Genomic DNA, 16,175 nt, shown 5'->3' on the forward strand with positions numbered 1-16,175 from the left:
TAGCTTTTTTAATAAACAACACAGCTTTGGGTCAATTTAAAGGCAATACAAAATGACATCTGACAATCAATTTTGGCCTGCACACTTCACACAACAAGCTATTATGTAAGCGTTTGTCAAAAAGCATTGTCAATTTTTGGTCCACAGTGTCATACTGTAATCAAGAACCACCCCAAAACCCATTTGAGGGCTTTTGTGAAATAAATTTGCATTCGTGGAAACATGTCACTCAATGGCGGTGTACAGTGAAAAAAAATATTGTTACCCATATAAATACACACAGGTATATGGCTTTGTGTGTAAACCATAATCCCTGCATAAGTGTCAGTAACGATATTCAGACCAATGTACTCAAGTACTGTACTAGTACTTGTGTATTTAAAAAAAGAGAGAGCGAAAGATTCTTAAAGGGGAAGTTAAGTCAACAATGTTCTTTACAATATACTAAGTCATAATTTGCCCCACTAGTATGAACAAAACATTCACGCATCACAGTGCCGAAGAGCTCAGGCAATGACCAATCACGATGAATCTGTTTTCTGGGTTTGGTCATGTAACGTTGGACAGCAAGTGGCAAAATGGCCACCCCCTCAGATTGTTAACGGATGCATTTTGTCACTGAATTCATATTCCACAAATGCAATACTACTCAGGATATAGTGTTTAGACTCATAGCACCCCAAAGAACAGAATATTGTGAAAAACATGTTTGATTCGACTTCCCCTCTAAGTAAGACAAAAAGGACACTCTGAAAAATGCACAAGTACAAAAAAATGAAATTGTTCGAGTCAATCACATCGAATACCCGTTTTGATAACTTCACACGAGAATAAAATCAACTTAAGCACATGAACAAAGATATGTATTCGGAGTTCATTACTTCTCACCACCGATTAGGACTGGAAACGTTTCTTTGCCACATAAGCACTGGTGACTTGATTCATGATGATGAGGGCACAAAGAATAGGACAAAGTGCCGCCAGGTACCAAGTGGCATCACCAACCGACTTGGTGAACCACCCAGAAGTCAAGCCGAGGAGCAGGCTGACGCTGCCAAACAGGTAGGTGACAAGCCCTGAGGTCGCGTGGTACCTCTTGAGCTTAGCCAGCGACCAGCCTTTGACCAAAGAGTGGTAGATGAGGGGCACGGCGGCCAGCGACTGGACCGCCACCACGCACACCGTGATCACGCCCAGCAGGCCGTGCCAGGAGGTGAAGTGAGGCTTGCCATGCAGGTGTTTGTTGTAAAAGATGGCTGCCAGGCCGAGCGCGGCACACGTTACGCAGGCGCATTGCAGCATCCAGTGCACACGACGTTTCACTTTGTGGGAAAACCTCCTCATGGGGGAGCCGTGGGGTGAGAAGAGGAGGATGGCTTCAGTCATGAAGAAGGAGAACTGGGGCAGAAGAAAATGATACTCAGCTCTGCATTCGTCATTACAGTCAACGGCCAGCCACACCTGCCCAACGTAATGAGAGCCAATAAAAGGTTCTAGCACACATTCGGCTAGTTACCTTGAGTCTGAGTCTTCCAAATTACAAGTCGTCGCTTGGTCGGTTATTTGCCTTGAGAGCCAAAATTTTAATTACGAGTGAATTTCAAGCGTAGTGGAAAAGAAAAAACAGCACAGTGGCAGTCACTGAGGCACCTTCAGCTGTTTATACCGGGGGCATTCGGTGACTATGAAGGGCCAGAACATAACATGCAAACAAACAAACTAAATAAAAGTAATAATGTATTTTCCTAAAGGCTTAAAGAATACAGAATGAGGACACGGAGTATGATTTCATTATTGAGACATCTCATATTATAACAACTGTAGAGGCCCAGTGCCAGTTCTGACAGGGCCATTATAACTTAGCTCATGGTGGCTCAACAGTGCTAACCACTTTAAAAAGCTCAATGTGGGGCCCTGGAATGGGAAATACAGTCAAATACAAAATGAAAACACTTGCGAGGAGCATGGATCAGACGCTACCGCAGAATTAATCACGTGGTAAACCGCCCATCTCTGCTTGAATCTGAACTCCTGACGTCTGTCACAGTCACACCCAAGGGAAATTTAGATTGTTCAATTAACCTATCGGCATGTCTTTAATGTGGGCGGAACGTTATAAAACCAGTTTGAAAAACGTCTATAGATTTTTTCTCATCTCTCTCTCTCTTTAAAAAATACAGTATATCTTTTGTGTGTGTGTGTGTGTTTGGGGGGGGGGGGTGAATGGATTAATACCATATCAATTTGTTGAACCAGTTAATGAAAAGACAGGTCAGGAAAACAAATACACTTGAACCACTGTATTTTCATGTAAAATTATGAATGGAGTGATGCATTTAGGTATATATGTGAACAATTTGTTTATTATAATTTGTGGCTTGCAGAAGTGTACAACTGCTTTTAAGCATGCGTTGCTAATATTTTGCCCCCCTCATCCTGCATTCAGATACTGTTCAGCTGCCACTATAAGATGCAGTGAGGCAGTAAACGTGCTCTATGTTCCCCATTGATCAATCACAGCATTGTAAATGTGTCACGCGTTTCAAAAACTAATTTTGAATCTATCCAACTTACTGCTAGTGTCATGAGAAAAGGATGCCAGGAAAACCAACCTGTAAAAAGTTACACCAACAGGTCAAGGTACGTATAAGACATGAAGAAGAACACGTGTGAAAAAAACAAAACCAAATGGTTCACTCACTTGTACCAGGTTGCGCTAGAAGAGCGACGAAGCCCGTGAGGCTTATGCCGAGGAAGTGTGTCAACACTGCGGAAGCTACTCGGGCGAAAGCGAACAGTCGAGGTTCAGCTTCAGTCTCTTTGCCGTGGGCCATGTTCGACAAAATATTGTACGGTACAGTGTGGGCGATTTATAGCAATCCACAAACTCCACCGTGTCACCCAGAGTTTCCAAACGAAACGGGATCAAAGGTAACGTCAAAGGAAAACCATCACCATTAAAAGGATAGAGAAGGTCATTTAAGCAAATCTACAAGATCAAGAAACGGTCATATTATAGATGACGTGTGATGAATGATGGTCATATTTGATATGGTGTGTTGGCAGCGCGATGCCCTCCAATAGTATCCAGCTGCAGACTCGGAGGAGGTAGTTTTAGGCAATGGTCGACAGACGCCGGAAGTGGCTGTGGTAAATTTTCAAAATAAAAGTGTAATGTTCATTAATTGTAATAGGGAATTTAAATTATTTTATCAAGTCATATCTGGCGCAAAGTTACTTGCCTAAATCTACCTTTCCCTGAATCGGCCTCCTCCGGGACTGCAGATGGACCCTTCTCCGATGCCTGGAAAACCAATGGGAATAACTTCCGGTTACTTCCGGTTAGATTTTAAAAAAAAAGCTATTAACGGATTGGGGGGGGGGGGGTCACAATAAAGTCGCAGTTAACAATTTGCGGGTAACCCCCCAAAACAGTCAGGTGTCTTATTTTATTTTTCCAATTCATTGAAATTGGCCAAATGACTAATATTGTATTTTCTGAGCAATCATATCAGTTTTTGAACTTTGTGTAACTAAGCCCAATAGGTTTGAATTAACTTAAATTGAATTCATTACAGAATAGCAATACTGCCACGACTGCAAATGCTCAAAGATCATCATTATGATGACAATTAGATGTAGGCCTATTGCTTATCATTTTTAATTACTTTAATTCCTGTGTGTATTTCTATCTATCTATCTATCTATCTATCTATCTATCTATCTATCTATCTATCTATCTATCTATCTATCTATCTATCTATCTCATCAAAAAAAATTACAATATCATGAAAAAGTTGATTCATTAAAGTTGTACTATTCAAAAAACTAATCTGAAAACTAATAAGCGTCCATCATATCTGTCTGACTATAATACAACTCCCTCCGTTTTTCACGATTTGGGTCTGAATCTCAGGTCGGGCCTTAATTAATGTATGCTGTTAGTTCTCCCTACGCTTTTTGGGGGGTTTCTTCCTCGCATATTCCAAGATCTTGTATGTATTTTTTATTATTCATGATTCCACCTTTTATAAAAGACCATCTGCGACAGAACATCTCTTTTACAATGGTGACCTTGCCAAGACGACAAGCGCTATAGAAAATGGATGGTTCTATGAATGTTCTCTCAACTTTTCAAAAAATTTCTATCTGGAAGTTCATATCAGTGTATATTAGAATGTTTAACAAAAACCGTTCGCCTATGTGCATGTTTTACTGAATTAATGTATTAATTTATTGAATTGCTTCTTGGTGGATTGTCTGCATTCACAAAAATATCAATAAAATTCAGCTCCCGAGGCTACTGCATGTTCGAATGGATGTACACACCATTTCTCAGACTAAATAGCACCCATTCCACAACCAACAACTCACTGGTCAGCTGTCCTCTGGTTATTGTGCTCCAATTACTGTCAAATAAACTTGTGACTATGTACCGCCAGCACACACTTGTACAGACAGTCAACAGATTGCAACTATTTTCCCCCAACTATCCAACTTCACTCCTTAAAAATTTTGTCCTATACAAGATCAAACTTGATCACAAAGGAATCTTCTTATGCATATTAATATTATAACCGCCCCATTGAGGAAAATATCTTGCAAACTATTAATGTGCTGTTTTGTACCATATATGAAATACAATTAATGAAAGTAAACATAATTTAGAGATCTTTTTAACCAATAATTTAAAAAATAGGATTGTATTTGTAATACAACCGGTTCCTTGCTGATAACAGATCTGATCTCCATATTGGAGCCTTGCGGGGGTTTTCCTTTCTGAGTGATGTCCAAATGGGGCAAAATGAAATATTTAGCAGACTTTTAATTTTTTTTTCCCTCCGGAAATTGAATATTGTGCATTTGTTATTTAAAATATGAGAGCGATGATTATTAGCTGCGCTGCATTTAGATGAATTGGTTGCTGGATATGCTGAATATCAGAAGACGAGACGCCGTGTGTTTTCTTCAGGGATTTCCGACAGAGGGGGATTCCTCTCTATATTGGATGCTGGATAGGCAGACGGGATTAGAAAGTAATCCCACATACTCGCATTGTGCATGCGCAAAGTGAGGTGAGTGAGTGTCGCGAAAAGGACCATCTGCGGTGAACTCTTCGACAAATTGCCTTCTATCGGTCTCCACTTCAGTCCTCCGGGAATGAATTGATCAATGAATCAAGGTAACATTCTTTTATTTAATATATCAGAGAATGGGGTTTTGCGTGTTTCCCTGTTTTTATCCTGTTTCAAATTTAATCCGGGTTGTTAAAACCACCGAGTGTTTGCAATTTATGCGCGAAATTACAGCACATTCTAAACTTTTATTCGACACGTGTCAGGTTTTTAAACACTCGATTGCATACCAAAAAGTGGTGCAGGACTACAGTGTTCTCTTGTTGGTTGGTATAACTGCACCGTGCAGTGACCCACTTGGCGCTAATAGATCCCGGGTTGTTCATATGCAACTCACAATGCAGCCCCACTGAAAACTATGCCGCCAAGTTCCACACGTAGAATGAGCAGATAGAGTGCATCAAGTCTGTTTGTTGAATGTAGGCAGTCGCTCATACTGTACAAAGTGCATTTAACAATCCATTTCTATCGCTCTCCATATGATGAGCATGCTTTAGCAAGATGAGCACACTTTTGCATGGGGTCACATGTCCTTTAATGACATGGGAGCTAGTTTATTATTTTTAATTTTTTTTTAACATTTAGTCGGTTGTACAGTGTACTGTACTTTGTTATATATGGCCACCAAACCTGTGAAGGAATCGTTGGCTTCTGAGCAAGAGAAATGCTGAGTCAAAAATGTAATCGTAGCTCAGTTAATTAGTCAAATACGTATGAGAAGCCCATGAATGGATGTTCTGTTCTGTTGAGTTGTTGAATTGAAGGAAGCCGATTTCCCAAATTCCAGTGATAAAATTCATAAACTTCTCCAAACCCACATGAGCAAATTCAACATTCCATTAAATTATAATTTATCCAGATGTATTCATTTATCAATCGGAGTTCACTTGATTTCATTTTAACACTTTTTGTAATGTGTACAGGGCGATCCTTTTTGCCTCGAAATTTAATTTATAAATGGATCTCAGCAAGAGATGTTACAGTGGCAACATAATCAATCACACCAGCACAACACGACATATGTTAAAAACCAGAGTATTAGACTAAATATTTCGCTGTATACAATGATGAGATCGATATGTTCTATTTTCCTACATTTTAAGTGATGTTTGCATAATTAATTGTAACATATGTTTCAAAAGAACTTCATAAGCAAATGCAATGCATTAGTAGTTTTTCCCAGAAATGCTGAATAGATAAAAAAAAAAAGCATATTACTCCTCAAAAAATTGAGAGATTAGCCAACATCCCCCGAAAAAGCAAATAATTCACACTCTTGTTAAAGACGTACTGTAAATGTTCTAACATTTCAGGGTTGGGACCCCTAAAATCCTCGAATTGAGGTTGGATTTTTTTTTACTCCTTTGACCTGCTTTTCTGTTGTTTTGTCCCCAACATACAGCACATGTCGGTTTTCCAGTCAGTCACAAGCAGTGAATAGTATCCAGGGTCACGTTTGGATTGTGCAGGATTATCCTCATCATCTTGTCCCACTTTTTGATGTTTTCGCATGAATCCTGATATCAGATAACAGAAGTTAATCTCTTGTTATTATCGCACACGTGACACTTACATTATAAACGACAAATGTCTCCAACTGCGTTGCCGATGCCATAAAAGTGAACGTTTCAGAGTGGAAGATGTTGTGTTGCGGTTCATGCATTTAAGGATGCACTCTTGCGTGAGTTTGTGCATGATTTCAAGCAGTTGCTTTGTTTCATCTCCTCAGGGCTGGTGGTGACCCATGCTTCTCCGCAGTACACGAAGCTGGCATCCAAGCCAAACATTGTGCTTTTTTCCACCCAAATAAACACATGAATGTGACGTGCTCAACTACATTCACTGAGTCCTCAAATGCTGATGTGGTCTCAAGTTTACGGACAGCGAGAGCTAACTTGACATGCCCGTGACTGGGTCTGGGGCAGAATGTCTAAATGTGAGCTGATTGAGCTGAAGGATCTCAGTGTACATGATCCCATCGAGCTGGCGGCCCCCGGGCCACGCGTCGCTCCAAGTCAAGCCAGTCACTTCCACATCGTCCGTCTAGTTGGGGATACCGTCAGCATCGAGGCGCCGTCAGGAGATGCCGGCGCGGGTCACGACTTCCAGCCCTACGGTCACACTCACCTCTCCTGGTGTGACCTGTGTGGAGAATTCATCTGGGGTCTGTATAAGCAGGCGTTACGCTGCACTAGTGAGTACTGCGCATATCGTGTAAACATGTTTCTATTCAGAAATAAAACGTTTTGGTTATGGTGACCCTGCAGACCGACCGTATCTTACGTTGTCACTGACTAATTTCATTTAAAGAAGAAAAATAATGATCATGAAAATGTTATCTGTCTTCATTGTATTCTCGCGAGTCCTTCAAGTCATAGTCAGTGTCCAAGCAGCGAATTTTTGGAGTGTAAAATGGAGCAGTGTGTAGCAATAATCCAATCTACTGTTTTTTTGACATCAGACAGCAACAAAAAATTGTGGGGAAAAAGCCAAAGTACAAGAAAAAAGATGAATATAAGGCTTAGAACTGTCTGGTTAGTAAATATAAATAATTTTATTTGCCCAACTTGTACCCTGATGATAATCTCTTCTTCTTGTAGTCAGCGCTTAAGGAGAAGCTTTTTAAATTTGAGGGAGAGTTTGGCTATCGCAGCCTGGTCATAGATAATAGATTATAACAATCTAACCTAGAGATCACAAAAAGCAAGCAATTTTTTTTCCAATATCATTCAAGTGAAAAGATAGGATAGATATTTGAAAAACCTGTAATAAAATACTGTACAGTTAATAGAACCTGAAACATGGAAAATGCATTACAATCATCCAAAACAAGCCCAACTTGCTTCAAAATTTGCTTCTAAATTAAATTGAAGCCATTTTCAAACTTTGTGATTTGGTGTGTTAGTGGGTTCTTGTTGAATAAAATCACATCAGTATACGAGGTTGATCTGTCAATAGTTAGCCAAGTTGTGCACTGGAGGCGATGACCTATAAAGCACAGAAGGACTAAATCTGCATCAAACTGGGCAGAATGACAGGCCTGTTCGTCATGTTGAGTCATCACGTTCCTGCAAACAGGAGCCCTGTTGATTATGACGATGACGATGATGCATCACGAGAATATGTGTGAAGTGATTTGGAGCATATCAAATTGAATTCAACACATTTCCAGTACAGCTTAAGATGAAGCATTAGGATCCCACAGCCAAAGTTGTGTTCTCATTCTCTCGGCAGATTGCAGCTACACTTGTCACCAGAGATGTCGACCGTTCATCCAGCTGGACTGCAGTGCAGACAGAGGTTTGCCAGCAGGGCAGGCGGATCCCTCAGTCGACTCCATCGAGATAGACACAAATGTGGTCAGGAGCAAAAATGTTTTTTTTTTCAATTGCATTTTGTTCAAATCAGATGCTTTACACAATTGTTTCTGTGTATGGCACTATCGATCAAAGCGCCGTACCGATAGTATAGTGCGACCATATGTCCTCCATGGTTGCCTTTTATGCCCTTTCATTCTTTTGTCATCTCTTGTGAATGTCATTAAGGAGAGTGTTGATGAGAGACAATGGCTTGACGACACGCTAGTAAAACAGCTGTTCTGTTGTTGAAATAGAACCTATTCACAGCTGACATCTGATCGTCAGCCACACTTTATTATAAAACTAACATTTTTATTTATTTAAAAAGATAGCTTTTCTCTGTTGAAAAGAATGAATTCAGTTGAGTTATAAAGATGAATGCTCACATGAATCGTGGAGAAAGTTTTAAAATGATTTATCTTGGTTTGAGGGTTTTTTTTCTTTTTTTAACATCACAAAAAACTCGCATTTAACAATGGGTGTGTAGACTTTTTATATCCATTGTACAACCACAACAGTAAAGGTAGTGTGAAAGTGACCATTTCTTACGGCGATTATTCGCTTTTTAAAAGCAAAATAGTTGATACAGCGATTGTATTTGATCATTAGATCAGAAAGTGCAGGTGTCACAACAAAACGGATGAATGCGTGCAATATCAGAGGCACGCGATCGCTCTCCTACCTCACAATGGACAATAACGTGCCGTTGAACAGGCTGTTTTTTACGGCGGTTATTTTATGGTCAGGGCGGAGCACATTTTAGTGTGGTGTCCAAATCAGATTGAGGAGAAAAACACTGAGCACAGAGTGGTCAGTGTCACAGCGTTTTCGTTTGAGAAGTTGCACATGAACCTTTGCGATGACTTCGAGGACCAGAGTAGCGCTCAGTGACTCTCCAGCTGAGCTGTATTTTACTGCATGTGAATCTTTCCGTCACCGGGTCAAAAGGGAGATGGTGATTTTTTTCTTTTTTTTTTTTTTTTAAACAAAAGCAATATTTGTTATGTGTTTAGTCTGTTGCGTTGCTTTTTCTAATCTTCAAAAATCCAGACAGATTTTCTCCTTTTACTAAAATGAAGCTGCTGGTTTCTTGTTAGGATGAGCAGACTGACTGGCGCAAACAGGAGTTAAGTGTTGGCGAAGTTCATCAGAAGGTCAAGGAGTACAATGCCCAGATTAACAGCAATCTCTACATGGTGGTGGTGAGATCATTTCTTTTCTTTTATTATGGCATCTCTCATTCAGTTTGATGTAGTATTTATGTGGGGGGGGGGGGAAGTTGAGCATATTTTACTACCTGTGCGCTTTTGTTTTTTATTAACAGACAACAAATAACTCACAATTTATAAAACTTAATTTAAGATTTCCACGTCATGTCAGTTTTGTTACTCTGCAGATTTTGTATGGCAGATGCTCGTCACAGCCACAGACACCCACGATGGAAATAATTGAATATATTGCTCTGCATTAAATATTAATATACCCTACTCACAAAAATGTTGGTGTATTCGGCTTTCGGGTAAAATATACTTAATTTGTCCTTCTTTCAAATTTTGATAATGAAACTGTTGAACATTATATTACTTTCAGAATAGTACATTTCCAAGGAGGTCCACTTGTGAGCTTTTGTGTGACTCTTCCAATTCCTCTGTATCTCTGTTGCAACCCTGCTGATGACACGCTGTGTCGCACTAAGCTCAGTGGCCACTTCCCCCTCAGTCTGTGAGCAACCTCTTTGAAAGCCTTACACTTCGTGAGGTAACGCTGATCAATCGTTCTGTGTCATTTTGGTCTCATGATACCAAAATGTGTACAACTTGATAAAGAGTACTGAAAAAATATTGAACACCTAGACATACGGATTCAAAAGTTTAGAGAAGGTCAGGTTAGGTTACAGTGAATTTTGAATGGCTGTGGATTTTGAGATTACATTGGGTCATTTTTACGGTTGGGTTAATTATTTTGAACCTGCGGATTGGATTAAAGATTGGATTTGGGGTGGACCAAAACAGTGAAGCTGGTTGCCTTTTTGGAAAATTTTGTTGACTGAAGTTCAAATAAATTTATGCCACTGTTGGACATGGCAATTGGGGCTCAGTACCTTTTGGACCCAGCGCTGGAATAGTTACCGTATTTCACCCAGTTTGGGTTACTTTTAACCCAGCAGTTTTAAAAGTGTATTGAATGAAAGGAAAATAATCTAAAAAAATAATCATCTGTTCATCTGTCCTCCTTTGAAGAATAAAGATGGCTCCTACACCGGTTTCATTAAAGTCCACTTTGAACTAGTCCGTCCCATCACCCTGCCACCTTCCCGGAGCCCCACACAGGAGGAGCACGAGTACAGCCGGCGGCTGACGCGACGGACATCGTTCTATCTCCCCAAAGACTCTGCAAAGCACCTGCACATAAGCTCCCAAACACGGGTACGAGAAGTCATCGAGGCCTTGCTCAATAAATTCACAGTTGTGGACAATCCAGCCAAGTTTGCCCTGTTTGAACGCGTCGACAGACAAAACCACGGTAAGCTCTTTGAGTCGGGATAAACAGTGCTCGACTATATGCTGACAACTGTTCTATGGTGTGGTTTGTTCTATTAGTGTCCATGCGGAAACTGAGCGACGACGAGTATCCCCTCTATTTGCGCTTGTGTGCAGGACCAAGTGAAAAAGTCTTGAGTCTGGTCCTCAAAGAGAACGAGAGCGGCGACGTGAACGTAAGATCATACGCTAAACCTGATAACGGCTGTAGGTAAATGTACATGTATCGGCAGAGTTTTTTCTGGCTCAGAATGAGGCACAGGTGACACGATTCTGATCATTCACATTGGCCTTAATACCGCATCTGCGACAGGCTGAAACAAATACTTGGGCTGTGAAGTCCAGTGGTGACTCCCCGTGTTATAAGTGCAAGCTTGATATTAGATACTCTGAAACTCTTCTGAACTCATTTCACTATAGCAGCACTTTGACAAATAGGATTCAAGTCTTCGAAAAAGAGCCTTCATGATGTTTAAAACCACGCCCAGTTGATATTTACTGTCAAACTAAACATAAAACCAGAGGAATTTACATGTTGAGTGTTTAAAACAAACACATAGCAGAGCCTATAATGGGAAATGCATATACAGCATACTTGTTTAAAAACAGATATTTAAATACAAACAGTGCAGAAACACATTGAAGTGGAACGATTCAATTTGGTTTGATTTGATGGAATCACATCATTTAAATCAACACCTGTTTCCCAACTGATATCCTTTTTGTTACAGCCTACCTGTTGAGTATGAGTACTTTAAATTGTGTTCCTCTTCACAGTGGGATGCCTTCAGTTTTCCAGAGCTGTGCAACTTCCTGCGTATACTACAGCGTGAGGAAGAGGAACATGTCCGGCAGATAGTGAGGCGCTACGCTCGCACCCGGGACATGATGAAGCAGGCCATGGCGAGGATTACTGCTCCTGCTTGACGTTTGGGTGGTGGCGGGGTTGGGGGGTTGTAACAAAGGGAAATTTATCAGGCTTGGACATTTTTTAACAAAGTTTACTAAAAGTGCAGAGACAATGAATATTAAACTTTTATCTCATGTTTCTTTGTGAGTAATACCAGTGTGAATCGTTGAACTGGATTCCATTTTTTTCTGAGAATAATGCTGCTTTGTTTATATTATTTATAGTTAGTTCAAAACCACCTTTAGTGTGTAAACTTTATATCATTGTAGTTTTGTTTAGTTCAACACACCTCACAACTTGGCACTTTAGAGAACCTGTGGAAATGCGTGTTTGTGTGTGCGTGTTTAATAAATTTATGATATCTAATCTGGTCTTTTGGTTATTCATAATAGTGAGTTGTTTGGTAGTTGGTGTGGTTTAAGTCAGATAACTCACTGTAATGTAACTGAATGCATACGATTTTTAATTTTCATTAATTATTAAATAAAGTATGTATCCCTCATTATATGCACATCAAGAGATTTGAATGGGTCACTCTACAGTGGTACATTGAGTGGTTTAGGTCCTCTCCTACAGGGGGCGGTACGTTTCATCGAGGCGCCTTCATCAGCGATCAGAGAGCGAAGAAGCACTTCCAAATAGCTTTTCACGCTAGTTACCTGTCCTGCTAGGTCTGGTGCAATTCACCCAAATTTAGAGAGCTGTTAAGTGAGTGTGTCAAGAAAAAACGGTCAAAAGCCACGCTCGGTATGTTGTCGAGGAAGCTGAATTCCACAGCTGTCATCTTTTGTAAAACGTCACTTTTGACAGCGTCATTCTGTAAACTACTTAAGTGCAATTTGACCTGCGTTAATGTCATACGTTGTCGTGTTGCTGTTGTGTAGTCGTGTTGGTGAGTGGAAAACGTGTCGTGTGAGTATGTTGTCAATAGCTTTTGTAACATGAGGACAAGTTACTATCAGTAATTTAAATCAGACCGAGCTAGCCTGGTTAGCTGCACTTTGCCTTCTAACACCTCGGCGAATGTTTTTGAGCTCAACGGAATAATATATTATCATCCTTCCCGTTCCTTTGTTCGTCACTGTGACTCAGTGTTTCAGACTGTTTTCCCTTCAATTTACCACGTTTGATTTACAAAATAGCAATTCAGGATCCGATGTATGCAGCTCAGCTTTCATGCACAGCATCATGTCAACCGCACTAAAATGGCTAAACTTTCTCCTTTGATCTGTTAGTTTAACAGGTATCACATCCAGCGTGGTCACATTCAACTGATAAGAGCAACGCCCAAGTGAATTATGTGCTGCAGCTGAAGATGGGTGGTAGCGGCTCCAAATCCAAAGGATTTTGGCCTTTCTCTGGCTCAGGCAGTGGTGACGACCAATCCAAAGATTCAAATGAGCAGTCATTAGCAAGAGCACGAAGTTTCCCTGGCGCAACACCTTTTGTGTTTACCAGGCGAAGGTGAGTGAATTCTCTCTCTGCATTGTCTCTCACTTGTATTGTACAAAATGCACTAGAGCCTGGATAGGACTATTTGACAGCTCACACCAAACTATTGCAATTAAATTCTTGTACTTGTGTTGCTTCAGAAAACATTCACACACATACTTGGTCCATGTGAGCTGGTAATGTTGACAATGAGCAAGTTTGAGTTAAGGTTAGCATAAGCCTTGACACTTTTCACTGTCTAAATGTACACACTTAAACTGTTCGCAAGTGTCGGCAGCCCTTCTTTTAGAAACCAGAGTCAATGGCTACAAGCAAAACATTGTACTCTTCTGAAGTAGCCTTGAATTAAAGAAAGAAAACCCACAACATCCAGCTGAGCCGTTAATGCTGAGACAAAGGTCAAATTAGTTTGGGTGTCTGAGTGAGAAATCTTCGCCCCGCTGTTCATTCTAATTCACACAATTTCCCATGTTAATGGATGAGGGGTAAAAGCTAACGAAGTAGTTCGGTAATGACATCTAAAAAGCCAAACTTCCAAAAGTCTCCGTGTCCTACTCCCTCTTTACATGGCTGTATAATTTTAATAATAGTTAGGAAAGCTTTGGCCCCCCACCCCTCCCAGCCATCGTGATCTTGGGCTCAGGAGGCTCACCTTTCTTGCTCAGGCCATCCAGGGGTCGAATGGGAAATGCTGCCTTGCGTTCACCTGCACCCCACATGAATGATCAACACACCGTAAGCCTTTAAATCTGCTCGATTTAGCAATGCTCAGAACCTCATGAAAGATTTACTCTTGCTGTCTTTGCAGCTCTTTATTCTTCGATGAAGATGGCGACCTGGCTCACGAGTTCTACGAAGAGACTATTGTGACAAAAAATGGCCGTAAGAAAGCCAAACTGAGGAGGATTTACAAAAACTTGACACCTCAGGTGAGGAGGTTGTATGTTGAAGTTTGCGATGGGTATTGGACAAAATTTCCTAGAATGACTGTGGGTGGCCCAAGTTCTCGTGTGACTGTGCACCAACGCCCGCCTCCAGCAACAATGGTGGATCACGGTGTTGGATCTGGGCTTCTGTTCCATTGCAGAAGGTTCTACCTTGCCGTCAGCCTACGCAAAATGTATCATCTTGTGAGCACTTTGAATTTCTCGCTATTGTTCGATATTTACATCGCACTTGCTTCATTAATATCTGTGGCAGTGTTACAGTGCCCCTTCAGGCTTGCCATCTATCCTACAGCGTTCCAGCATTTGTGTGGACACGTTTCTTGAAACACTTTTTTCATGCAAACATTGATAAATTCTAAAAAAACAAAAAAAAAAGATCTGCATTTTTTTTCCTTTTGCTAACACGGCCTTGAAGATTATCCTGAGTGATTACTCTGTGGTGTGAGATATGTTGAGAGTGATTTTCTTCCCCCAAATTCTGGGACAAAGATTGTAAATTTTTTACTTTTTCAACTTGTTCTACGTTGTCTGTTTTTGGGGGGCACTCTAAAGATTACTGTGGAAGTGGTCTCCAGAAGAATAGTGATGACATCTGCTGAAGCTAATAGAGAGCCTTAAAAAAGGTTCAAATTCCAAGTACCGGTACTCATGTGTGTGCTCAACAGAGATTGGCTGAGCCATCAGTATGCATGTACCCCACAATAGCTGGGCCAGGTTATACAAATTGAGAGTGAATCAAGTGAATCGCTGCAGTTTACACGCCAAGTACTTTGCGCTCTATTAAAATTACACACATACTCTTTGTCTCTTGCAGGGAATCATAAAGCTGGACCTCCCGTGCATCCATGTCGATTTCCCCGTCGTCCTTTGTGAAGTTTGACGATGTCCAAGAAGTGTTTCTAGACAACCACGCTTGTGTCGGCACCGTCCCGTGGTTTTCCCCCCGTGCAACCTGGAAACCAGAAACTTTCCGATAACACGCCACACATCTCTTGATATCTTTGAAGTGCATCCGTGGTCAAGACGATGTCATGTGAGCTGAGCCTCTGCATGTGATCTGTTGTTTGCGATGCTTTATAGATCACCGATGGGAGAGATGTAAGACAGTGCCGAGTTGGCAAAACGTACTCGGTTTACATGGTGTATATGCATGTAAGTGTGTTGTTGCAGACACGGGCCGTGTTAAACTCCTGAATTGATTGCTGCAGATTATTTTATTATTTTCAGGTTTGGTTCTCTGAACTCTTCAAGGGGATTATTACCAATTCCTCCCCATTTGTTGTATTATCTCGAGAAGAAAGGTAGTTGCACACTTAAGCATTTATTCTTTCTTTTTCTTTTTAACTTTGCTATGCATGGGAAAAGGATCAGATGGTCGATTGTAATAATGAAGGGAGGAGACAATCAGTAGCCCTCCAATTAAACTGAATTGATTCAATGATTTTGGTTCGATGTCACACTGTAGTTACAAGATGAGGAGAGACGTCCGCCGTGAGATCTGAGTGTGTGCTCTGCTGCTTCCGCATGCGATATTTCACATTTAATTTATTATAACTTTTTTAAAAACATTTTAAAATGCCTCACTGTGTTTTGGTCTTTCTTCTTAGATGTAGTTTGCTTTGAGTAGTTACAGGACATCCAGTTCAAATGGGTCACATTGATAAGATTTTAATTCCTATGTAGCATATTGTGAGGAGTATCTGGTTTTAATATTTAGTCATTCAGTTTAAATTCCACAACATAAAAGATGAACTTTAATTGAGCTCTAGTAATAGCGTCGCATATGCGTGTAATTTATCGTAACAAAAATACCCATGTAGCAGACCAAGTGT

At 40.6% G+C, this 16,175-nt stretch overlaps 3 protein-coding genes across 5 annotated transcripts; 2 read left to right on the forward strand and 1 right to left on the reverse strand.

Moving 5' to 3' along the window:
• Positions 1–2: 2 nt before the first annotated feature.
• On the reverse strand, positions 3–3,122 carry cyb561d2 (cytochrome b561 family, member D2). Its single transcript, XM_086117902.1, has 3 exons — positions 2,702–3,122; positions 2,575–2,612; positions 3–1,398 (listed from the first exon to the last, which is right to left on the reverse strand). The coding sequence occupies exons 1-3, from the start codon at positions 2,832–2,834 to the stop codon at positions 895–897; spliced, it is 675 nt and encodes a 224-aa protein (XP_085974028.1). The 5' UTR covers positions 2,835–3,122; the 3' UTR covers positions 3–894.
• Positions 3,123–4,940: 1,818 nt separating this feature from the next.
• On the forward strand, positions 4,941–12,310 carry rassf1 (Ras association domain family member 1). 3 transcript variants are annotated; one of them, XM_086118883.1, is made up of 7 exons: positions 4,941–5,182; positions 6,865–7,329; positions 8,370–8,494; positions 9,592–9,696; positions 10,735–11,017; positions 11,095–11,210; positions 11,812–12,310. In XM_086118883.1, exons 2-7 carry the CDS (start codon positions 7,062–7,064, stop codon positions 11,959–11,961), a joined length of 1,047 nt encoding a protein of 348 aa, XP_085975009.1. In that variant the 5' UTR covers positions 4,941–5,182; positions 6,865–7,061; the 3' UTR covers positions 11,962–12,310. The 3 variants fall into 3 exon arrangements, with proteins under 3 accessions (XP_085975009.1, XP_085975011.1, XP_085975010.1); XM_086118885.1 differs by having other exon boundaries at positions 11,152–11,210; XM_086118884.1 differs by having other exon boundaries at positions 6,865–7,299.
• A 251-nt stretch (positions 12,311–12,561) lies between these two features.
• Positions 12,562–15,923, forward strand: tusc2b (tumor suppressor 2, mitochondrial calcium regulator b). The gene is made up of 4 exons (XM_086118791.1): positions 12,562–12,691; positions 13,180–13,408; positions 14,205–14,325; positions 15,158–15,923. The coding sequence occupies exons 2-4, from the start codon at positions 13,260–13,262 to the stop codon at positions 15,221–15,223; spliced, it is 336 nt and encodes a 111-aa protein (XP_085974917.1). The 5' UTR covers positions 12,562–12,691; positions 13,180–13,259; the 3' UTR covers positions 15,224–15,923.
• Positions 15,924–16,175: the final 252 nt, after the last annotated feature.

Source organism: Hippocampus guttulatus, chromosome 8 (assembly GCF_054856545.1).
Source record: "Hippocampus guttulatus isolate MCC_2025c chromosome 8, RoL_Hgut_1.0, whole genome shotgun sequence".
Classification (NCBI taxonomy): Eukaryota; Metazoa; Chordata; class Actinopteri; order Syngnathiformes; family Syngnathidae; genus Hippocampus; species Hippocampus guttulatus.